The 24162-nt window shown below is 43.1% G+C and overlaps 1 protein-coding gene across 1 annotated transcript; it reads left to right on the top strand.

Annotated features, from left to right (window-relative positions):
* Positions 1–6871: 6871 nt before the first annotated feature.
* Positions 6872–24160, top strand: MRPL45 (mitochondrial ribosomal protein L45). The gene is made up of 8 exons (XM_008533419.2): positions 6872–7118; positions 8048–8225; positions 8633–8750; positions 11847–11945; positions 20247–20295; positions 21174–21323; positions 21754–21927; positions 22139–24160. The coding sequence occupies exons 1-8, from the start codon at positions 6984–6986 to the stop codon at positions 22223–22225; spliced, it is 990 nt and encodes a 329-aa protein (XP_008531641.2). The 5' UTR covers positions 6872–6983; the 3' UTR covers positions 22226–24160.
* Positions 24161–24162: the final 2 nt, after the last annotated feature.

Genomic DNA, 24162 nt, shown 5'->3' with positions numbered 1-24162 from the left:
GACAAATCATGAAAGGGGCACATATGAAGCCCGTTAGCATCATACGGTTGGCTTCCTATTGAACCCTTAGGAATTTGGGGGTTATAAGAAGATTTTGTAAGGTCCAGGACATCACTATAGTCCGTAAGCAGTGAGGCTGAGGGAAAGAGAATGGGGTTTGGGGTGGGGTTAGGAAACCTGAGTTATGTCCCTTCATAGGCCCCTGACTCACTGTGTGATAATGCCCAGTCACTTCCTGGCTTAGTGTTCCAGTCCCTGTCTCCCTTCTCCTCAGCCCCTTCTCCTGCCCAAGTAAAGTAAAATAACGATTTTCTTCTTTCCTGAGAAAGTTAAGCATGATTGTTTCTATAAAAGCAATCTGGAAAATAGCCAGTGTCTTAGTGTAGCACGGAGATGATTTTGTTCATTTTATAACTAGCGTAGCCTCCCGGGTGGTACATAGGGCCATGAGGACTATGAACTTCTCCTTTGTTGTTGGGCTTCTCAGATGGGATGATAGAAATAGGTGGTCTGCTTTCCTCCTCTGTCTTCTGGGATGACACTGTTGGGTTGCTACCAAAAGCCTCGGAGAGCGATTTGGGACATAACTTGGGTAACACCCAACTGGGTCAGGGAATGAGTCAGGGCTCAAGGACTCGATACCAACCTCTCCCACTCCTGCCAGGAAACCTCTGGGGTGAGACAGAGATGAGAGAGGAGCTGAGGGGCGGGCCTCACGGTCGGCTGGCTGCCCCGGGGCCTCTGGCTTGCGGTTTCACCCTGGTTTGCCCTGCAGCTGTAACGTGTCTGCTGACACGCAAGCCCTGACACGCTCTCCCTCCCCCTTTCCCAAACCTCTGCTCAATCTCAGAAACAGATGGCACATTCCAGCCCAGAGGTGACTACAGGAGAGATAAGAGGAACAGGGAAGAACAGAGCCAGGTGGAGATGTGGCGCTCCAGCAAATACAGCGCAAGTGCAAGAGGCTTTTTGTCTAGGAGCTGAGTAGGAGTAGAAACGCAACTCTCTTCCAAAGAAACCCGGGTAAGAAAAGGGCAGAAGAGAGCCATGGCTGGACTGACACAGATGATAGAACAAGACTGAGGGCTCAGGCTGAGGAGGACCAAGCAGCACTGGCCTGGAAAGCTGCAAGATTCAACGCCAAAATGGCCAAAAGGCACATTTCTTTTTATTTTAAAGCTTGGCACCTAGGCTAACAACTGCTGTCAATCTTCCTTTTTTTTTTTTTTTTTTTAAGGACTGGCACCTGGGCTAACAACTGTTGCCAATCTTTTTCTTTTCTTTTTTTTTCTGCTTTATTTCCCAAACGCCCCCAGTACATAGTTGTATATCTTAGTTGCAGGTCCTTCTAGTTGTGGGATGTGGGACGCCGCCTCAACGTGGCCTGATGAGCGGTGCCATGTCCGCGCCCAGGATCCGAACCCTGGGCCTCCGCAGCGGAGTGCGCGAACTTAGCCACTCGGCCACGGAGCCGGGCCCCAAGGCATGTTTCTTGTTTGGAGGTACTCAGCTTTTGCAAATCCATCTCTCTTTCCACAATGCCATTCCCAGTTTGTGACAATTCTTAGAACTCTTCTCCAGAACAAAAACACTTTTAGGCACCAACTGTCTGCAAGTCACATATTTCCATATATAATTTCACTTAGTGCTCACAACAGCCCTATGAGGTAAGTTTCGTTATCCCCATTTCACAGACGGGTACACTGAGATTCAGAGGATTTAAGTAATTTGCCCACAGAGTTTGGAAGTAGTGGAGCCAGGTCTCTAGCAGTTGCCAGAGACCCCATGGATTCTACTATACCAAGCTGCCTTTGATTGGAAGTCAAATCGAATCTAACTGATGTCAAAATAGTAGAGACTTCTTAAGCCTCCCAAGGAACAGTAAGAAAGGATAAGGAATGGAGAACAACGAACGGAGATCTCTAACACTCTTAATGTAGGTATTTAAAAATCTTGGAATTATTGGGTTTCCATAGGCCTCCCTGCAATCTGAGATCCCAGTGAAGCCTTGGTACCCTCTAGTGGAAGTTTCCTGTATTCACACAGCTTCCCTGCCTTTAACCCCAAACAGCTGGGAAGGAAGACCTACCTCACCCAGCCACTGCAGAGCATCTCAAAAGAATGGTCAGCTGGAAGATACATGTTTGTATGTCAGGGTCCAGGAGCGGTGGAGGAAAGAATACAGACTAGAGGGAAGATGTGCTGAGCACTTGGTTCCCAAGGGGCCCCAGAGGGAGTCCTTGTCAGTATACAAATGACCTCAGGCCTTTGTGCATTATTAATAAGAGCCCAGTACACATCACGTGGGACTGTAGGCTTTTAGGGTTCTAGGAGCTACTTTTTTTTTTTAAACACTCCAATTATTTATTTGTTTGTTTGTTTGTTTGTTTGTTTGTTTGTTTGTTTTTAAGGAAGATTAGCCCTGAGCTAACTACTGCCAATCCTCCTCTTTTTGCTGAGGAAGACTGGCCCTGAGCTAATATCTGTGCCCATCTTCCTCTATTTTATAGATGCGATGCCTACCACAGCATGGCTTTTGCCAAGCAGTGCCATGTGTGCACCCGGGATCTGAACCAGTGAACCCTGGCCCGCCAAGAAGCGGAACATGAGAACTTAACCGCTGTGCCACCAGGCTGGCCCCAGAGAGTTACGTTTTTTTTAATGGGGAAAATTAATGATCAGAGACGCAAAGTGACTAGCCTAAGGCCACAGGGTCAGTCACTGTCGGCAATGGTGGGACTAGAACTCATGTTTCTAGCCTCCTAACTCGGAGCTCTTTCCGCTATATCACACCTCCCTATTTGTTGTTGATTGACTTTAGCCATAAGTTGGTCTCCTTATATGCAGACCTTATATGAGGTTGTAGGTATAACCAGGGAATTGTTTCTGCCTTCATCAGCCCACAACCTATATACTTTTCATTCTTTTGTTCAACACATTTACAGAGTGCCTATCATTGCCAAATAGTACACTAGGCATTGCGTTTTAGGTTTGTGGACCCGTTTACAGGGTACCCCAGCATACAAGAACAGGCTCCCAGGCTCCTGAGTTTCATGCCTACAGACCTACAGGCACTCCTGCAGCTTCTTGCCCAAGTTCCCTGCACTAGGGTGTCAGATTTATTTCTGTCTCCCTCCTCCTGCAGAAGTAATCCCTGGGAATGGAAGTGGGTTAGAAACAGATTACTCTGATCCAGGGGCTTTGCTCTCTCCTCCCTAAGTGTGGCGTGGGGGGGAGAGGTGAAGTCACAAATAGCCTGATACTCCCTTTTAGGATTATTGCTTGATTTAGCCAACTGTGGTGAAAGTGGATCAAGAAGAGGGGCGGGATTAATTCTAGACCTAGCTTTAACAGCGGGATGCATGCACTTCTTTTCTAGCTGAGCCAGGATGAGCAATATCTCTTCCTAAATATACCTTTAGAAATAAGGAGTCTGAGGCAGGGAGAAAAAGGTAAAGGAAAAGGCCTTTGCGCCCAGGAGCAGGGAGGAGTGGAAGGACGGATGAGAAAGAAGAGCAGCTCGGAGGAGAAAGTCAGGCAGCTCAGAAATAAGGAATTACTTTCGGGTTTGGAAACAACCTGCATTTCAGTGGTCTTAGCTTCAACAGAGGTGAGAACTGCTCCCGAGGGGAAGAGAGCTAACACATAGGGCGTCCTGAGGATTTCCAGTTCATATCCAGGTTGAGAGCTCTCTTGCTTTACAGACACTGCACTGGGGTGGACTCTGGGGGCAGGCATGTTATCTGTGTCCAGCACAAAGAGCAGTTACACTTACCAGGATATCCCTTCTAGGGCTATAATGGGGCTTGGAAGCAGTGGCCATAACTAACCAGAGGGGGAAAATTAAATGAGTTAATTCTATTAGATACTTAATTACCCCCTTTCTATAGGTGAGGAAAAAAGGTGCAGCTAAGATGTAAGCTCAGGCACTACAGCATTTTTATCCATTATGTGAGAGTCATAATTGTCAACTCTTAGAGTGACAAAGAAGTTCTGCTAACATTGTTAGCTATAAATCAGTTGAGAACATTTCTTAGAAAGACAGAATTCTTGGTTTCTTCTATGTTGCCTCATCTCAGACGGTTCACTTCTTTTGCTCTTCATGCTGTCACTCAGCAGTGAAGTTGAGGGAAGTACAAGACAAACACATGGCAAGCCTGCTACTTGCTTCAATCCAAGAATCATGTGGTTTATTGTAATCAATAAACATATTGTAATCAGATTCTTCCAACTCTCCAGAAGCATTTTCCTTGTTCAAGTCAACTGTGCTTCTCCTGGAATGTAGACTATCAGGCAGAACTTTCGGAGTTCCAATCTTTGATGTCATCTGCCACTGGGAGAAAAAAATGCATAGACACGCCCACTGCTCACAAGATAACTCACCCTCGTTGGCGCCACTTATAAATTTCAACATGACAACAAGAGATTCCAGGAAACCCTTGTGTTTGGAGAAAGAGGAAATCAACCTTGCCCTCTGCCTCATCATATTTCACATAGGATTCTACTCATCCATTTATTCAGTAAATAAATATTTGAGTGTCTGCTATGTGCAAGACTGTCCTTTGTAAAGTCGAGCCCCTAAATACCTTATTCCTTCCTCTAATTGCACAGTGAGACCCCTTCTCTTGCTCTTATCTTGTTTTTTCTAAAATGTGAACTACTAGGATTATAGGATTAGAAATATCCTTTTGGTGTTACTTGCCCATCAGGCAGCTCCTAATTTTCCATGGAGTTAATAAGGTAGGAAGATAATATGAATTTCCCAAAAGAGCAGCTAATAAAAAAAGCCCACTTATAATTCATCTCAGAATGAATTCAATGATATTGACTCCTCGTATTATTTTATCCAGGCTGATATGGAACAAGTGCATTCCCTGAGAAACTGATCAGAGGGTAGGCAGAGATGATGTGAGACGTGTTGGCTACTGTGTGAGGCCAACATAAAACTCAACAGTGGAGTAGATAATCTCAGATAGACTATATCGATGTCCTGATTAATCAATAACCACTTATCATGGAGGGAGGTTTCCTCATTTTGGTGGGGAGTCCAGTAAAAAGAATTTGTTTCATTTTCTGTGACATAGAGTAGATAGACAGGAGTCTTAAGAAATAATTAGATGTCTTTCATTTAAACGCTTAATACATATTTTTAATTAACATGTACATATAGCACCTAATTTCTTTCTTTCTTTGTTTTTTTTTAGGAAGATTAGCCCTGAGCTAACATCCGTGCCCATCTTCCTCTACTTTATATGTGGGACGCCTGCCACAGCATAGCTTGATAAGCTGTGTGTAGGTGTACACCCGAACTGGCAATCCCCAGGCCGACAAAGCAGAACGTGCAAACTTACTTGCTGCGTCACCGGCTGGCCCCTCCCACCTAATTTCATGTTACTTTTAATGTGTCATGCTATAGGTTTAATGCTGTGGCTAGGACTTGTAGGGGAACTCTTACCATTGAAGAATTTACAGTATAGATGAGAAGTCAAGAATTAAGACAGGGGCCAGCCTGATGGCATGGCAGTTAAGTGCGCATGTTCCACTTTGGTGTTGCCAGGTGTTGCCAGTTTGGATCCTGGGTGCAGATATAGCACTGTTTGGCAAGCCATGCTGTGGTAGGCGTCCCACATATAAAGTAGGGGAAGATGGGCATGGATGTTAGCTCAGGGCCAGTCTTCCTCAGAAAAAGAAGGAGGATTGGCAGTAGTTAGCTCAGGGCTAATCTTCCTCAAAAAAAAAAAAAAGAATTAAGACAATATATATGATCCTCAAACCCAAAAGTAATCTCTCTTTCCAGCATTTTAGCTGGACCTTCAGAAAAAAAGGAGGATTGGCAGCAGTTAGCTCAGGGCTAATCTTCCTCAAGAAAAAAAAAAAAGAATTAAGACAATATATATGATCCTCAAACCCAAAAGTAATCTCTCTTTCCAGTATTTTACCTGGTCCTTTGCAGTAATTCTATTCTAGCCTGTAAACAGCTCTTGTATGTACAGCCCACAGCTCCTGACTCATTGTAAAATACTGTAGGTAGTGCTCAATAAACACTAAGTGGCAGAATGAAATAAAAACCTATGGTAAGTGGAAAGTGTTTGCCATTCAGCAATGATTACAGCACTGGATTTTCCAGGATGATCCCAACATCATGAATTCTTTAACAACTGAATGTGAAGCCATACACTATCATAGTCTGTGCATGGGTTCTGGAGTAAGACTGCTTGAATTTGAATCCCAGTTCTCCCAGTTGTTTGTGTTGTGACCTTAAATTATGTACTTAATTTCTATGTGGTCCAACTTTATATGTAAAAGGAGAATTATTTGTTTGTGGTGAGAACTAATTGAGTTAACCCATGTAATAGGCTTAAAAAATTGCCTGGCATGCGGTAAACAATTTCTGAGTATAAGCTATTATTTGTTAACATTAAACCTATGTCTCTTTCCCAAGACGACAAATAACAAATGTTATTAGTCCACGTGTCTTTTGCTTCAATAAACCCAGTGCTCATTATGTTTGTTCAATAACATAGTAGTTATCAATTCCCTTAATTAGACAGAATTTCTTCAGGAGGTACAGATTGGGAAAACTAGGGCTCAGGTTTAGGATTACCCAGACCCAGAAACTATTAATTTTTGCACTTTCTGGGATCCAAGTAGCCATTGAAGAAAACCACTTGTCTCAGAAGGGAAACACCTTTCCATTCTTTACGAAATGGAAAGGAGAGCAAAGTCCCAATCTATAAAAAAGTACCAACTCCTGGCCACCAGAAAACCTTGCGCGAAAGCCCAGCTTGCGTTCCAGCGCTCTCGGGCTGGCGCGTGACAGCCGTGCATTCCACCCTGCCCCCAACGCCCTCTTGCTGCGCACGCGCAGTCCATAGCTACCCCACCTCTCCCCCCCCGCGACGCGCACGTGCGCGTTCGCGCCGCTCACACTTCGGCGGAGGCGCGCGCCCTGGAAAATTCCACACCCGAGTTAACTCCACCCTATGCGCCCTGTTTCCTGCCCCAGGCTCTTCGCTCTTCGTCCCCATCCCGGCGGCCTTTGCGTGAACAAAATGGCAGCCTCCATGCCGCGGGGATTGTCTTGCTTACCTAGGGCTTTAGGACGGTGGTCTCGGCAGGTGGGTAGGGACGGGGCGGATAGGACTCCGGAGGCTGGAAGAGGAGGAGAGAGCAGAGGGAAATACTCGCTTTGCAGTTGTCCTTGGTGATAATGGACGATGCGAGTCAAATTTAGGCTAGGGAAGAGTTTGAGATAGACAGGACCTAGCTACTGAGCTAAGTGGTCGAGTGGGGAGAGCCTGGGTAGGGTCGTGAGGGCGAGCAAGTTCTCGAAGATTAAGTTTCTCCAGGATTAAGTCTCTTCAGTTTGGTCTTGGTCTGTCTGGCGGGGAGGTGTTAAATGAGAGAGATGTGATGATTTGGAAAGTGGGCTCGCTTCCTCTTAATTCTTATAAATGTCCTAAATTGAGCAGTAGCTGGAACGGAGGGAGTCCCACATTGTCACTGTACCTGCTTCAACAAACCTCATGGTCAGAGAAAAAAGAGACTTGGCCTTTAAAAAGATTATTGATCACTAGGGAGCTAGAACGACGGAACAAAGTTGACAGTGAGGCTCCCAGTAGAATGAGCAGAATGTAATCTGAGTAAATATAGAGGAGATGCCAAGAAGACTTTTCGTATGATTTAATAATAGCATTTTCCTCATTTCAGTATTGGGTTGGTGTTTAAGTTCCCCATCAGACTGAAGGTTCTTTCAAAGCGGAAGTTTTGCTTTAATCAGCTCTGCATCCCTGGAGTTGGCATAGTCTTGTACTATGAAAAGTACTAAAGGAAAGCCTTTAGTAAATATTGAATGGTGTTAGTAAAGGTTGCTTACTGGCTTCTAGTAAGAGACACCCAGAAGTATTAAGGTAGTAATGCATTTCCCCATATATGTGGCTTTGTATTTGTTCCTAAGTCATTCTTTGGATGTGCCCTTTCTGTCTTTGTTCAAGGTGGTAGATTTTTTTCCGAGTTACCCATATCCTAACCTTTGCCTGTCTTCCAGCCAGTCCTGGTGACTCAGTCCACAGCTGTAGTTCCAGTGAGAACTAAAAAACGTTTCACACCACCTACTTATGAATCTAAATTCAAATCAGAAAAGGAGTTTGTAGAGCATGCCCGGAAAGCAGGACTGGTCATTCCCCCCGAACGTTTGGAGCGCCCCATACATCTGGCCTGTACAGGTGAGGCATGGTATTTCTGAGATCCTGACCCAAACCCCTGCTGCCAGAGATCTGGAAAGTGGAATGATTTGGACTATGGTTGACAGCATTTAATGAACCACAAAATCAGTTAAGCCTCAGTCATGATTTTGTATATGCTATATTTCGTGAGGTCATCTTGTTTTCACACTATTCCTAGAAGGCAAAGGTGAAATTTCTCCATTTGGTACAAGAAGAAACCGAGATTCTGAAAGAAAACTTAAATTATCTTATTCTGGTTTTTCTAATGTAACATGATTCCGTCTACATGGAAGTCTGTTTCGTTAGTCTAGTTTATAGCCAGGATCCCTGCCAATTTTATATGACCTCAAGATGACTTTTTCTCAGTCTTTCACTGTTATTTTAGTTTTCTCCTTCTGTCATTACAGCTGGTATCTTTGACGCCTATGTTCCTCCAGAGGGTGATGCTCGAGTGTCATCTCTTTCAAAGGAAGGACTGGCACGGAGAGCTGAGCGATTGAAGAAGAATGTGGCATCACAATTGTCGTAGGTGTCTGAGACAACTGGGAGTGGATAGTAGAATAAAAATCTCTCTCTCTTTTTTTTTGAAGAAGATTAGGCCTGAGCTAACTGCTGCCAATCCTCCTCTTTTTGCTGAGGAAGACTGACCCTGAGCTAACATCCGTGCCCATCTTCCTCCACTTTATATGTGGGACACCTACCACAGCATGGCTTGCCAAGCGGTGCTGTGCCCGCACCCAGGATCTGAACCGGAGAACCCCGGGTTGCCAAAGCGGAACATGCGCACTTAACCACTGTGCCACCAGGCCGGCCCCTAAAAATCTCTTATTGTTACTTTATTCTTGGGTTAATTGGGTTGGATATAACTCCCTTGATAACTTGACAGAATTTTCTTTCTCTGTAACAGTCTGTGCTTAATGTAGAATGTGGGCATTCTGATTCTTAGCATCTCAACCTTTATTGGTAGCTTTTGTCACATTAGGGATTTGACTTTGGCATTTGTAGGACACTTTTTTGATCACATATTTAAAAATTTAAAATAATAACAAAAGAGAGCATATTTATATTAGAAGTACCTTAGAGTTTAAACTTCAGAGAGTAAGAAAAGCCAAAAAGGATCAAGAAGACAGACCTTTTCTAGGGAGCTAACTGTGCCTTAGTTAAGGAGCAGAAGCCAAAACCTTCTTCTTAGTCTCTCTTTTTGTTGAAAGGACAGAAACATTTAGTATTTGTCACTCGGAGGTTCTTTAGGGTCATATATAGATTTCTGTGCACAAGTATATTGAGTCAGCGTTAATTCTTCATGTGGCCATAACTTATTTCTCTAAATAACACATCACCTTTCCTGCTTACACTCTTTTGTGGCTCCCTCTTACCTGAAGAATAAAATACAGATTTCTTCAGTGGTATTCAGGGCTTTTTAAAATCTGGCTCTTGCCTTCCTCTCCACCGTCATCTCATTCCATTTTTCTTCTCCTAAACTTAAGCATTTCCAAACTGACTGCCACTTCCTTGGCAGTGTTGTGCTATGCCTCTGTGTCTTTGCACATCTTTTCCTTTGCCTGAAGATGTCTTTTTGCGCCTTCTTTACCTGGTAACTCCAGCCTTGTTCCTCAAGAACCAGTTGAGCATTGTGTGCGCTTTTAAGCCTTCTCGGACTCTTTTTGGGGCTGCCTGTGCTGTAATGGTAACTGTAGACTTACACTTACTGCTTCTAATAACTCTATACTGCGATGGTTTGCTTTCATGTATTTCTCTCCTGGACTGTGAGCTCTTTGGTAGTAGAGATGATGAACAAAACACGTGACGATGATGAGCAAAACACATGTGGTTTTATGGAGTTATCATCTCGGGGAGGAAAACAGCCATTAAAATACTGATTGCAGACAAATAATTACAGGTGTGGCGAAGGATGAGCGCTGTGGGAACACGTGGGGAAGATAACTTGGTCTGGGAGTTCAGGAAAGGCTTCCCTGAGGAAATGACATTTAAAGCTGGGACCTAAAGAATTGCTTGGAGTTAGCTGGGTAGAGGGGTGTAGTGAGAAATAGCATCTAGGGAGACAAAACAGGACAAGCAGGCTCTGAGGTGAAAAGAGCGTGAAGGGACTGTTCGGTTTTTGTTAAATGCTTTTTCTGTGTCTGTTGAGATGATCATGTGGTATGTGTCCTTTATCCTATTGATACAGTGTATTACATTAATCGATTTTTGAATGTTAAGCCAACTTTGCCTTGTTGGGATAAATGCCACTTGGTCATGGTGTCTCTCATCCTCTGAGTAGTCTTACAGTCACACTTTGATTAGGTGTAAACTCCCTGTTTATGTTGTTAGAGCTATGAAAACGCTGTTGACAGCTGAGTCATGCAGTACATTATCATAACTCTGCCTTTCTTGCATAATATTTTTTTTTTCTGGAGTTGTGTCTTTTTTTCCCATTTGCTCACAGAACCCCTGGTTGTATGAATTTCCTCTCAGTACAAGGGATGTCAGGAAGTTGAGCTACCCCATCCCACTGGATGTCTTGGGATCTCCTTTGGTCATCATCCTGATGTTTGTCTTGCCTTGCTCTTGTGTTGTATTCCCTGTTTCCTGGATTTTACATCTTTCTCTTTCATGATTTATTCTGTTATTTTGGTGGAGCACATTCCCCAGCAGCTTCCTGAGAAAAGGTGTACGGTAGATAAATGAGATCTTGCAAATTTAAGGAAAAGTCTTTCTTTTACTTTCCCACTTGTTTCATAATTTGCCCAAGTATAGAATTCTTGGCTAGAAATAATTTTTTCCTCAATTAAAAGCACTGCTCCTTATCGTTCTAACATCTTTTTTTTTTAATTTAACTTTTTTTTTTTTTGAGGAAGATTAGCCTTGAGCTAACTGCTGCCAATCCTCCTCTTTTTGCTGAGGGAGATTGGCCCTGAGCTAACATCCATGCCCATCCATGCCTTCCTCTACTTTATATGTGGGACACCTACCACAGCGTGGTTTGCCAAGTGGTGTCATGTCTGTACCCAGGATCTGAACCGGCGAACCCCGGGCTGCCGAAGCAGAATGTGCGCACTTAACCGCTGGGCCACTGGGCTGGCCCCTATCTTTCTAACTTCTGATGTTGCTGATTAGAAGCCTGATGTCATTCTGACTCTTGAGGCTTTGTGTGAAACCTGTGTTTTCTTTCTAAGAGCTTAGAGAATGTTTTCTTTGATGCCAGAATTCTGAAATTTCACTATGAGAAGCCTTGCTCTGTCTTTTTGTGTGTGTGTGAGGAAGATTGTCCCTGAGGTAACATCTGTGCCAGTCTTCCTCTGTTTTGTATGTGGGATGCTTCCACAGTGTGGCTTGATTAGTGTGTAGGTCTACACCTGGGATCCAAACCTGTGAACCCTGGGCCGCAGAAGTGGAGCATGTGAACTTAACCACTACGCCACTGGGCTGGCCCCAGCCTTGGTCTTTCTTTAGAATGATTGATTTAAGTTGTGTTAGAAGGTTGAATTTACAAGACTTGGCACATTCAAAAAATAATTATTGAATAAATGGACAGACATTAATGGAGGTTAATGTAAGCTGTGAGTTATGGAAATTATGTGAAGTCTTCTTTAGAAATGATTCTCCTGCTTAATTTTACAGAATCCGGAGGATAAGAGAATGTGATGCTAATTTTAAAATAAAGGACTTCCCTGAAAAAGCTAAGAATATCTTCATTGAAGCTCACCTTTGTCTAAACAAGTAAGTAAACTCCCTATCTTTTACTCGTTATCTTCTCAGCAGCTATTATTCTAGGCACAGATTTTTTTTTTCCCTTCAGGTAAGAATTCTAGAGTGGGAGAACTTCCTGTGTGGCAAATAGCTGGAGCCTGGAGCTGTCCTTGACTCCGCTCCGTGCTTCTGGCAGTTTTCACCATTTGGTCTGGCTCAGCTCCACTCACAAGTGTTGGGAGACTCTGTTGAAGGGCTGCTGTTTCACCCCACCTGATCCCTAATTCATCCTGACCCTTTTTGTGTGTGCTTGTCTTATATATGTACATTTCCCTTTCCTTAGTTATTTTGAATAAATTTCTTTTGGAAATTTCAAACTTTTTCTTCATGCAACCAAGGGCAAAGTCACGGCTGCTAGGGAGATGAAAAATCAACGAGAGGCCTGGAATAATTTTAAGTACCACTCCTTGGACTGTTGCTGACACTTTTGAACTGAGGATGCTGTGGCTAGGCTTCAGAGAGGACACCAAACCTGTAGTATAAAATCCATTAAGTATTTCCTTTTACTTTTCTTTTCTTACTTTCTTTTTTTTTTTTTTGAGGAAGATTAGCCCTGAGCTAACTACTGCCAATCCTCCTCTTTTTGCTGTGGAAGACTGGCCCTGAGCTAACATCCATGCCCATCTTCCTCTACTTTATATGTGGGACGCCTGCCACAGCATGGCTTGCCAAGCGGTGCCATGTCCTCACCCAGGGTCTGAACCAGTGAACCCCTGGCCACTGAGAAGTGGAACGTGTGAACTTAACTGCTGCACCACCGGGCTGGCCCCTACTTTTATTTTATTTCTTAAAAAAAGTTTTTTAATTATGAAATATTTCAAACGTATAAAAACATATAGGTACCATTTAAGTTAATACATGTTTACATTTTGTCATATTTACTTCAGAATGCCTAGTCGGGGGAAGGGACAGGGATAAAACATTACAGATATAGCTAAAGCCCCATCTCCCCATTCTTTTCCTTCCTAGAGATAACCTCTATCCTACGTGTGTATCATTCCCATGCATATTTTTATACTTTCACCACATGTACATGTGTATATGCAATGTACATTATTGCTTTATGTATTGTGAAAATTTACATGAATGATACTGTATGTATCTTTTTGAAACTTGCTATTTTTACTGTTCAACATAGTTTTTTGTATATTTGATTTTTTTTCTACCACGTTATTTTGTGCATTCTATTTACCATGATTTTTCTTTGCTGCTTTTTCTCCTTCACTTGTTGGATTGATGTAATTTCCTTCCTCCTTTTTCATTCCTTCCACTTGTTTGGAAGTGTTACGTTCTACTTCTGTTCTCTCAGTAGCTATTGTTAAAATGTTTAACGTATATTCTTGACTTAATATGATGAGAACCTTTGAACACTTGAATTCAAATCTGTACCTCATACATCTTCCATGTTCTGTTATCTAGTTTTTTAGTACAGCCTTATTTTTATTTCACCTTCATTTTTTGTTCATGAGGTTTTTTCCTCACTTCATTTTTAAAAGATGTTTTCTTTGGGTAGAGAATTCTAGGTTGGTAGCTGGTTTCCATCAGCATTTTGAAGATGTCATCTTTTGGTTTCTCTTGTTTCTATTGAGAAGTTAGCTATTTTTTCTTGTTCCTCTGAAGTTAAAGTTTCTTTTTTCTCTGGCTGCTTTTAAGATGTTTTTCTTTGCCTTTAGTGCTCAGCAGTTTACTGTGATGTACTGATGTGTGTGTGTGTGTTTGTATGTGTGTCTTTATTCTGCTCTGGGTTCCTATTGCTTTTTAAATCTTTGGGTGCTTTTTTTGTTAGTGTTGGAAAATTCTTAGAACATCTCTTCAAATGTTGCTTCTGTTCCACTTTCTTGCCTCCTTGTGTAGCTCTGAATACACGTTAGATCTTTTCACTGTGTGCCAAATATCTCTTGGACTCTTTTCTATATTTCCCAATCTTTTTTTCCCCCTCCAGCTTAATTTGGATATTTTCTGATCTATCTGTCTGTCCTCTCTTCAGTTGTATCCAGTCTGCTGTTAAACTTATCTGTTGAGTTCTTAATTTTATACTTATTTTCTGTTTTTCTGCTTGTAGAATTTTCATTTGAAAATTTTGTGTGTGTGTGTGTCCAGTTCTTTGCTAAAATTCTCCATTCTTTCATGTAATTTCTTGAACATGCTAATTACACTATTTTAAGGTCTGCATCTGATAAAATCTATATCTTCCTGTAGGTCTGTTTTATCTTATTTTTTTCTTTTGTTTTTGGGTAGTTTTTGTCTTTTTGTATGCCTACATTTCCAAATAGGTATTTTTTAAGATGAAGGATGTAACCATTTATTTAAAAATTATCAGTTTAATAAGGGCTTTTAATGATTATGTTAAAATACACGTAATGTACAATTTAGCACTTTAACCCTTTTTAGTGCATAATTCAGTGGCCTTAAGTACATTCACGAAGTTGTGCAGTCATCACCACTATCTCCAGAACTTGTTCATCGTCCCAAACAGAAACTCTGTACCTCTTCAGCAGTAATTCTCCATTGTTCTTTCCTCCTAGCACCTGGTCATGAATATTCTGCTTTCTGTCTCTATGAATTTGCCTATTTTAAGTACTTCATACAAGTGGAATCTTACAGTGTTTGTCCTTCTGTGACTGGCTTGTTTCACTTGGCATAATGTCTTCTGAGTTCATCCATGTTGTTACATGTGTCAGCGTTTCCTTTCTTTTTAAGGCTGAATAATGTTCCATTATATGTATGTATCACATTTTGTTTCTCCATTCATCTGTTGGTGGACATTTGGGTTGTTTCCACCTTTTGGCTATGGTGAATAGTACTTTTATGATTATTGGTATATAGGTCTATGTTTGAGTTCCTGCTTTCAGTTCTAGGAGTGGAATTGCTGGATCATGTGGTAATTCTATGTTTAATTTTTGAGGAACTACGATGCTGTTTTCCCCAGCAGCTTCACCATTTTATTTTCCTACCAGCAATGCACAAGGGTTCCAGTTTCTCCACATCCTCACCAACACCTGCTCTTTTCCTCCTTTTATGAGAGCCCTCCTGGAGGATGTGAAGTGGTGTCTTGTTTTGGTTTTGCTTGCGTTTCCCTGCTGACTGGTGGTGCTGAGCATCTTTGTAAGTGCTTGTGGGCCGTTGGTGTATCTTCTTTGAAGAAAGGTCTGTTCAAGTCCTTTTCCCATTTTTGAATTGAGTTGTTATTTTGTCAAGTTGTAGGAGTTCTTTACATGTTCAGGATATTAATCCCTTATCAGATACATGCTTTGCAAATATTTTCTCCCATTTTCTGGGTTGTCTTTTTACTCTCTTGATAGTATCCTTTGATGCACAAAGTTTTTAATTTTGATGAAGACCAATTTATATGTTTTTTTCTTCTGTTGGCTGTGGTTTCGGTGCCAAATAATAGAAATCATTGCCAAATCCAATGTCATGAAGTTTTCCCCCTACATTTTCTTCTAGGAGTTTTATAGTTTTAGCTTTCACATTTAGGTCTTTGATCTATTTTGAGTTAATTTTTGTATATGGTGTAAAGTAAGGGTCTAACTTCATTCTGTTGCATGTAACTATCCAGTTTTCCCAGGTACCATTTGTTGAAGACTGTCCTTTCCCGTTGAATGTTCTTGGCAGCCTTGTTGAAAATCAATTGACCATGTATGTGAGGATTTATTTCTGGACTCTCCATTTTCTTCCATTGGTCTGAGTATGGACCTACACCACTGCTCTGTCAGTGGCCATGCTGTGATGGCAGCTCACGTGAAAAAAAAGGAGAAAGATTGGCAGTGGATGTTAGCTTAGGTGAATCTTCCTCAGCAAAAAAAAACAAAGAAAGAAGGAAAGAAACAAAAAAATTCTCTTTGTCTTTGGGTTTTAACACTTAGACTGTAATGTTTGTCAGCATGGATTTCTTTGAGTTTATCTTGTTTGGAGTTTGGTGAACTTCTTGGATGTGCATATTCATGTCTTTCATCAGATTTGTGATGTTTTGGGCCATTATTTCTTTGAATATTTTTTTCTGCCCCTTTCTGTCTTTTCCTTCCAAGACTCCTATGATATGTGTGTTGGTATATATGATGGTGTCCCACAGGTCCCTCAGGCTCTGTTCTTTCTTCTTCATTCTTTTTCCTTTTTGCTCCTCAGACTGGATGATTTGAATTACCTTATCCTCGAGTTTGCTAATCCTTTCTTCTGCCTGCTCAGATCCGCTCTTCAACACCTGTAGTGAATTTTTTATTTCAGTTATTGTACTTTTCAGCTCCAGAATTGGTTTGGTTCCTTTTCATAATTTCCATCTCTTTACTGATGTTCTTATTTTATTCATAGTTTCCTGATTTCCTTTAGCTCTTTGTCTATGGTTTCCTTTTATCTCTTTGAGCATATTTAGGACAGTTGATTTAACGTCTTTGACTAATAATTCAATGTCTGGGCTTCCTCAGGGATGGATTCTGTCAAAGTATTTTTTTCCTGTGAGTGGCCATACTTTTGTGTTTCTTGGTATACTTTGTAATTCTTTGTTGAGAACTGGACATTCTAAGTATTATAGTGTGATAACTCTGAAAATCAGATTCCTCTACTCCTGAGGAATTGCTGACTTTGCTCATCAGTGCTGCTGCCATCCGTTTGTGACTGTTCTAAACTGATATTGCTAAGTGTGTATTCTTTTTATGTGTAGTCATCCAAGTTTCTCTTATGTTGTCTCTGCAGTCAGCCAGTGACCTGACAAAGATTTCCTTAAATGTCTGGCTGAATAAAAACAAAACAGATGTTCTTGTTCATTTGTCCCTCTAAATCTTCTGATAGATGCCAGTGGGAGAAGCTATTGCAACAACAGGGCCGAAACCATGGCCTCATCTGTCTTGGTCTCTCTGTAGTCCACCAGACTGACCAAAATGTGCAACCCCAAACTTTTAATGAGCAGAGTCCCCACTGCCTGACTTAGCACCAGCCGTCCACGTTGGGAGTGTGGGCCATCTTCCCCGTCTTGGCAGGGCTGAGGGAAGGGGTGGCAGGGGGTTTGCACAGATTTTCTTCTACCCAAGACCTGTGGCCTCTCCCTTCATCAAGCACTGCCTTGGTTGTTATAAGTGTCCAGTCAGAATCCAGAGTTCTGCAACAGTGGTTCTGGTCATTTTTTTCCAGTATGTCAGTTGTTTTGATGGAAGGACTCACCCCTAGAACTTCCTACTCTCTCGTTTTACTTCATGTCTGTGTCTGTTGACTTTTGCTTGATAGATTCTAAGTACATTTTGTAATGTTTAGTTGTAAGCTCATCTTCAGTGGAGATTGTTTCTTCTGAGGGGATTCTAAACAAGTTAAGTTATGAATATGCTCCCAGAGAGGTTTTGTGTCTGTTTCTTCCAGATGCCCCAGGCATATCATTGACCAGGTATAGTTTTAATGTTAATTTCTTAGCTTAGGAATTCTTACACTATACAGGTGCCATAAATTCTGTGTCTACATCTGAGTGTAACATAGGCTTAGAGCTTTAGTTTTTTAGTTTTTATTTTTTTCCCCTCACTCAGCCCTGGAGAGAGAGCAGCTTTCTCTCTCTGTTGGTGGACTGTGTTTCTAGTTTCCCTTTGCTGCCGGTGCAGGGCTCTGAGGATCATAGCTTAATGCAGGGATCTCAGTTCCAGCTGCCTGCCCTTTGAGGGTCCAAGGTTTTGGGAAGAGTCAGGTCCTAGCCATAGATCCTATTTCTGGATCCCTTAATCATGCCCTGTGCTGTCACGGTATCAGGTTGTATTCTTTCCATTCTGGTTTTAGTTCCTTTTCCTTTCTAGCATCTGGTGATTTACCTTTCTTGTGAACTAGAGTATTAAAAACTGTGTCTGTGTCTGTGTATATTATATTCTTTCTGTGTTTATAATGGGAGTACTTTCACATTTGCTCAGTCCATTATGTTGCCAGAAGCAGATGTCTTCCTTTTATTTTTCAGGGTAAGTTCTATTGCAAAATAGGAAGTGAGCTCATGGAAACGGGAATTTATCTCTACTGAATATTTCTAGAGATAGTGAAGAGGAAGAGTTCATTCAGAGGTGCCAGGCATGTAATCCTGGTAGCTGTCACCACGACTCAGTCCAGTCTAGTCTGGTCTAGTCTCAAGCTACAGTGGAGGAAATGGTTTGAAATATTTTCTCTTAGGAATAGAGGTGCTGGGGCCGGCCTGGTGGCGCAGCGGTTAAGTTCACATGTTCCACTTCTCAGTGGCCTGGGGTTCGCCGGTTCAGATCCCAGGTGCAGACATGGCACTGCTTGGCAAAAGCCGTGCTGTGGTGGGCGTCCCACATATAAAGTAGAGGAAGATGGGCATGGATGTTAGCTCAGGACTGGTCTTCCTCAGCAAAAAGAGGAGGACTGGCAGTAGTTAGCTCAGGGATAATCTTCCTCAAAAAAAAAAAAAAGAAGAAGGAATAGAGGTGCAAGGGAAGCAGATAGATCTAATCCCTTACTCACTCTGGGAGTAGAGACAAGATTTTACAAAGGGACAAAGGCTTAAACTTCCCAGAAAGTATTAAACTTTGGGGAAAAATTATGAATGTGTATCTGAAAGAAACTAATCTGTGATCTTAGGTTTATTTGAAACCCCTCGGTTAGGAACCCTGCTAAAATCTTGTATGTACAGGAGCTGGGGTTTGCTGTCTGTTTTCTTACTATTACTTCATAGAATCAGCATGACTAGGTCACTCTGGCAGCACCAAAGATGGGGAGATAAAAAGAAAGGACCAGAAAAGACAGATGATTATCTTTTGGCTTAGTTCATAGATAAGAATATAGATACAAGGAGAATTCAGTTGTACTAATGGTGTGTCTGAGGTCAGAGGAGATAAGATGAGCTTCTGATTATTTGTGTTGGATTTCATTCCCTTTAGCATCTAGAACAAATATTGATCCCCATGTCCTGTTAGAATCTCTTGCCCATCTTAAGGATATATGATAACTTCAGAGAAATTTCTTTCTGCTCCTGAGAGTCAAGCATAACTTTTCTTCTTCTTCTTCTTTTTTTTTTTTGAGGAAGATTAGCCCTGAACTAACTACTGCCAATCCTCCTCTTTTTGCTGAGGAAGACTGGCCCTGAGCTAACATCCATGTCCATCTTCCTCTACTTTATATATGGGACACCTACCACAGCATGGCTTTTGCTAAGCAGTGCCATGTCCGCACCCGGGATCTGAACCAGCAAGCCCTGGGCCGCTGAAGCAGAACATGCGAACTTGACTGCTGTGCCACTGGGCCGGCCCTAATTTTTCTTCTGTTTTTAAAGATTGGCACCAAGCTGGCCTGGTGGCGCAGCGGTTAAGTTCACACGTTCCTCTTCGGTGGCCCAGGGTTCGCCAGTTCAGATTCTGAGTGTGGACCTACACACCGCTTGTCAAGCCATGCTGTGGCAGGCGTCCCATATATAAAGTAGAGGAAGGGCCTGCCCAGTGGCGCAGCAGTTAAGTTTGCACATTCTGCTTCTCGGCGGCCTGGGGTTCTCCGGTTCGGATCCCAGGTGCGGACATGGCACCGCTTGGCTAAAGCCATGCTGTGGTAGGCGTCCCACATATGAAGTAGAGGAAGATGGACATGGATGTTAGCTCGGGCCCAGTCTTCCTCAGCAAAAAGAGGAGGATTGGCAGTAGTTAGCTCAGGGCTAATCTTCCTCACAACAAAATAAATAAATGAGTAAATAAATAAAGAAGAGGAAGATGGGCACGGATGTTAGCTCAGGGCCAGTCATCCTCAGCAAAAAGAGGAGGATTGGCAGCGGATGTTAGCTCAGGGCTAATCTTCCTCAAAAAAAATAAATAAATAAAAAATAAAGATTGGCACCTGAGCTAACATCTGTTGCCAATCTTTTTTTTTAAATTAATTAATTTTTTTTTCTTCTTCTCCCCAAAGCCCCCCAGTACATAGTTGTATATTCTAGTTGTAGGTCCTTCCAGTTGTGGCATGTGGGATGCGACCCCAGCACGGCCCAATGAGCAGTACCATGTCTGTGCCCAGGATCCAAACTGGTGCCATCCTGGGCCGCCGAAGCAGAGTGTGCGAGCTCAATCACTCGGGCAGGGGGCCGGCCCTTCAAACATAACTTTACTTTGCTATTAGATCTCAGAGTTTTATTTGAAATCATTTTCATCTTTGTGTCCCCAGGACTTAGCCTATTACCTGGCTTATAATAACTGTGCAGAAAATGTTTGTAAAAATGAATTGAATTGTGTTCCATTTCTAGGAGTATTTTCAACTTTCATACAGAGTATCATAAAAGCAGGAGTCAATGATATATATCTCTTTCTTTTTTAGCTCAGACCATGACCGGCTTCATACCTTGGTAACTGAAAACTGTTTTCCGGTAGGTTCTCATCCTCCTTAGAACTGTGGGATGCCTGAATGGGCAGATTCTAGACATCACCTCTGGTTTACTTAAAAAGGATCAGTTTTGAAAGTGCAGGAAGTTTAAGGCAAAAGCTTAAGTGTCATTATTTTTGGCTGAATGATAATGACTTGACACACACCCTGGTAAGGGCTGTGCACGCCAGCAAGCAGTACTGAAGCCTCAGGGTACGGGTCCTGAGGGCAGGGTGTGGGCCACATTAGGCCAGCCCTGCACACGCCTACAGTGTAATAAAGGATTGAACAGGCATTCATGAGGCTTACATTTTGTGGGAGCGGGAGTGCTAGGTACTTTGGGAGGACCCCCAAGAATGGAGACTTTGTGGTTCAAGAATAGGAACTTCACTTGCTATCAGTTCAGCCTCATCTCCCTAGGGACAAGACTAGCTAGGCTAGTCTTAGCAGTTGAGCCTTATATCCATGTAAAATCCCACCCTTCACTGCTAAAAGGTGAGGTTGGGGGGAAACCACATGTGTGCAGTCAACAGAAATACACGTAATAATTAGCAGCTTATGGAAGTGTCTTGGAGGGATAATGGTGTGTTAGGTAAGCAGGCAGTTTGGAGTGTGGTTTTCATTGATTTGGAGAAGGGTCCTCAAGGAGGTAGGTTGGCCTTGAGTTGTGATTTAGATGAAGAGTTATTGTTAGGTGGGCTTGAGTTATAGCTTAATGAAAACTTGGAAAGGTGAGAGAGAAAAGAGGCACAAGAAAGCATTTGGTGGGAAAAGTTGCACGTTGGCTATAGTATTGCAAGAAGTGAGAGCAGGGGTGGAAGGAAGCAGCAGCTTCCCTAAAGGGAGGGAAGACCCACTGAGCTTGCTCTCTTCTGCCCTCAGGACATGGTCTGGGACCTCAAATATAAGACCGTGCGCTGGAGCTTCGTAGAATCTTTAGAGCCACCTCTGGTGGTTCAGGTTCGCTGTTCAAATCTGCTGAACCAGGGCAACATGTACGGCCAGATCACCGTCCGCATGCACACCCGGCAGGTAGAGGCCCCGTCTGCTCTCCTCCCAGTTTTTCTTCACTCTCAGGCTGGGTGTCTACCTCTGGAGTGCCGGCTACAGCTGTCCAGGTCCTGCCCAGCTGCCCACGGTCTTCCTTGGTCTGTCACTGCCCGCTTCGCACTGCAAGAAGTTGGCTGTACTGAGACGGGTGCAAGGATGTTTCTCCCACCCTTCCTGGGGCTGACTCCAACCCCCTCCCTCTTCTTCTCCCCCCAAAACCTCTAAGAGTAAAGTGTTAGTAGTTGATCAGTTAGTCTAGAGTCACAATTCTGAGATAATTTCTTGCTACCCATTTAAATGTTTTGTTATGGTTGTTTCAAAAATGGTTGTGTAGCAGAAAAACAGAAACAAAAACAAAACAAAACAAGCAACTCTGAGGACTAACAGACCAGATTTGCTCTCATCCTTCCAGACTCTGGCCATCTATGATCGGTTTGGCCGATTGATGTATGGACAGGAAGATGTGCCCAAGGATGTCCTGGAGTATGTTGTTTTTGAAAAGCACCTGGTAAACCCCTATGGGAGCTGGAGAATGCACGGCAAGATTGTCCCACCATGGGCACCCCCTAAGCAACCCATCCTTAAGGTAGGCAGCTTGCGTGGTTTAAGAGAGCCGAGGCGGTACTCATGGCGTCCTGAGCCATTCCTGTTGGGCTCCACCTGGTGGAGAGACAGGGTGATGCAGCACCGGGGAAGGAGAATCCTCCTGTAGGGGGTGGGCTTGGAGATAAGCGTGAATCTCTCCTGGATAAGCCATGGGCTTGGATGGTAGATAACTCAGCTTCCTTCTCTTTCAGACGGTGATGATCCCTGGTCCCCAGCTGAAACCTTGGGAAGACTATGAAGAGCCACAAGGAGAGGCCCATAAGCCTCAGCTAGCCTGATGGCAAAAATGGTTCCTGAGGTGAAGCATGGGTGATGAGGTGGCTGGAAGGTGTGAAGTCATCCATCTCCATCACGCTGTAGAAAGAACTAAGTTTGTTTTCTCCTGTCCTGCTTGGGTCTTTTCAGTAGTCTCATCTTTAATAACCACAGCTGATGGCTGGGCTCAGGAGGGTGGCAGCTGTGCATAGCAATAGACCCACTTCTTTTTAAAATTTTATGTCTAGCCTCTGAGTCTAGATGAAAGATGGTATGTTACAGAGAACATCTGATACGGGTTTTTCCATAGCAGGGACTGTCAGGAGCAAATTGGCAGAACAGGGCAGGGATCAGAGTTTGAAATAAAACACTATCAGGGTGTTGGACAAATTGTGGTGGGTTCTATACATTTCTCCTGGTTCAGGCTGGAAGCAGATTCACCTTCAAATGGCAGAAATGGAAGAAAAGCTGACTTATGAGTGATATGACTTCCAGGAAATCCAGACTTGGGAAAAATAATTAGTGTTTAGAAAAGATGGTGTAATTTAAGAGGGTCTTGTCTCATACACTGGCCCACTGAATCAGCATTTGTATTTCATAGAAGGATGTAAATCCAGAGAAATCATTTATCCCTTGGCCTTTGGATTGTGTTCTTAGTTATCAGCTGCATCCTGGTGTGATCCCAGGAAGCATGGTGGGGCGGGGGCAGGGACCGTGGAGGAGTTGGTACATTGGGAAATCTATCTGTAAGACTTGGTTTCCTGACATCTAGCACCTCTTGAAGATGGTGACTCTTCTTTCCATCTCAGCACTGGGAAGGCAAGGTACCCGAACATGAACCTTTGCAGAGTGAAACAGCCCAGCCCCTCCTTGTTCCTTAGCTCCACTTGGGCTGTCTGGGAGTATGTGGGACTTCACATGCGCATGTGTCCTGGGTCATCTGAGGTGTGACAAGGGAAATCACTCTACCAGCAGTGCAGCTGGCTTATCCTACTATTGCTTTCATCAGCCCAGTATGGGCTCCCTTAAAAAAGAGGACCTTAATTCTTATAGTTTCTATTTTTCAAGCCTGGAATTTTCTTCTAAGGAGACTGTCACTTAGGGTAAGGATTAATCTGTTCTGACCTTGACCTGAAAGTAGAGTCCAAAGAAACTGGAATTAGGTCAAGAGTAACTTAACTCCTCAGTCTTTAAAGCTAGCATCTCAGCGAAGCAGTGAACATACCAGGCCTCACCAAGGGAAACTGATGTTTGTAAGCAGCTGCTGAGTCTGACTGGAAACAAGATTTGTGTGCTTGGGGAAGAGGCAGCGCTGATGGGTTAATCCAGAGCAGCCACTCTCATCATGCTACTTAGTCCCAACCCTTTTAGCTTAAAATGTACTGCCCAAGTGAGGTTTGGTCACATCCTATTTGCCTGAGCCTCAGATTAAGGCAAAATGAGAAGGGGAGTGCTTTGAGCAGGATCCACAGCTGTGAGGAGTTGGGGGAGGTAATCCAGGGAGGCGAGGGCAGCAGAGAACAAAAAAAGCACACTTAATGGGCGAACGATACATTGATTTCCCTGAATCTGTAAAAACAGTGCTTCAAAGAAGCTGGTTCGCCCCACACCCTTAGATTTGCCTCTCCAGGCTCTCTAGATAATCCTTAATAGCAGCTAAGCAGTAGCAGCCACCAGGGGGCCAGAGGATAAGTGCAGTTTCATTCCCCTTGGGATCAAATCCAGCTGAGCGAATGGCCCAGATGTAAAGGATTGGCTAGAAGGACGAGGCAGAGATCTGCAGTGCCAGCCACAGAGCTGGGCACTGGCTGAAATCAGCCAGACCACCCGAGGTCCTGAAGGCTGCCACGTAGCTGCCATGGGCTTTAGAGCAGGCACTGATCTTCCATCACCTATCCACTGTTCCTGTTTAAAACACTGAAAAAAGGAAATCACCATAATAAATATGCTGGAACCAACT

This window comes from Equus przewalskii, chromosome 10 (genome assembly GCF_037783145.1).
Source record: "Equus przewalskii isolate Varuska chromosome 10, EquPr2, whole genome shotgun sequence".
Taxonomy (NCBI): domain Eukaryota; kingdom Metazoa; phylum Chordata; class Mammalia; order Perissodactyla; family Equidae; genus Equus; species Equus przewalskii.
This window is presented reverse-complemented; position numbering and strand designations above follow the sequence as displayed.

Coding starts and splice junctions, on each gene's coding strand:
- MRPL45 (XM_008533419.2), top strand. CDS start 6,984: ATGCGCCCTGTTTCCTGCCCCAGGCTCTTCGCTCTTCGTCCCCATCCC. Junction 7,119..8,047: donor TAGGACGGTGGTCTCGGCAG/GTGGGTAGGGAC, acceptor CCTGTCTTCCAG/CCAGTCCTGGTGACTCAGTC. Junction 11,946..20,246: donor GCTCACCTTTGTCTAAACAA/GTAAGTAAACTC, acceptor TTTCTTTTTTAG/CTCAGACCATGACCGGCTTC.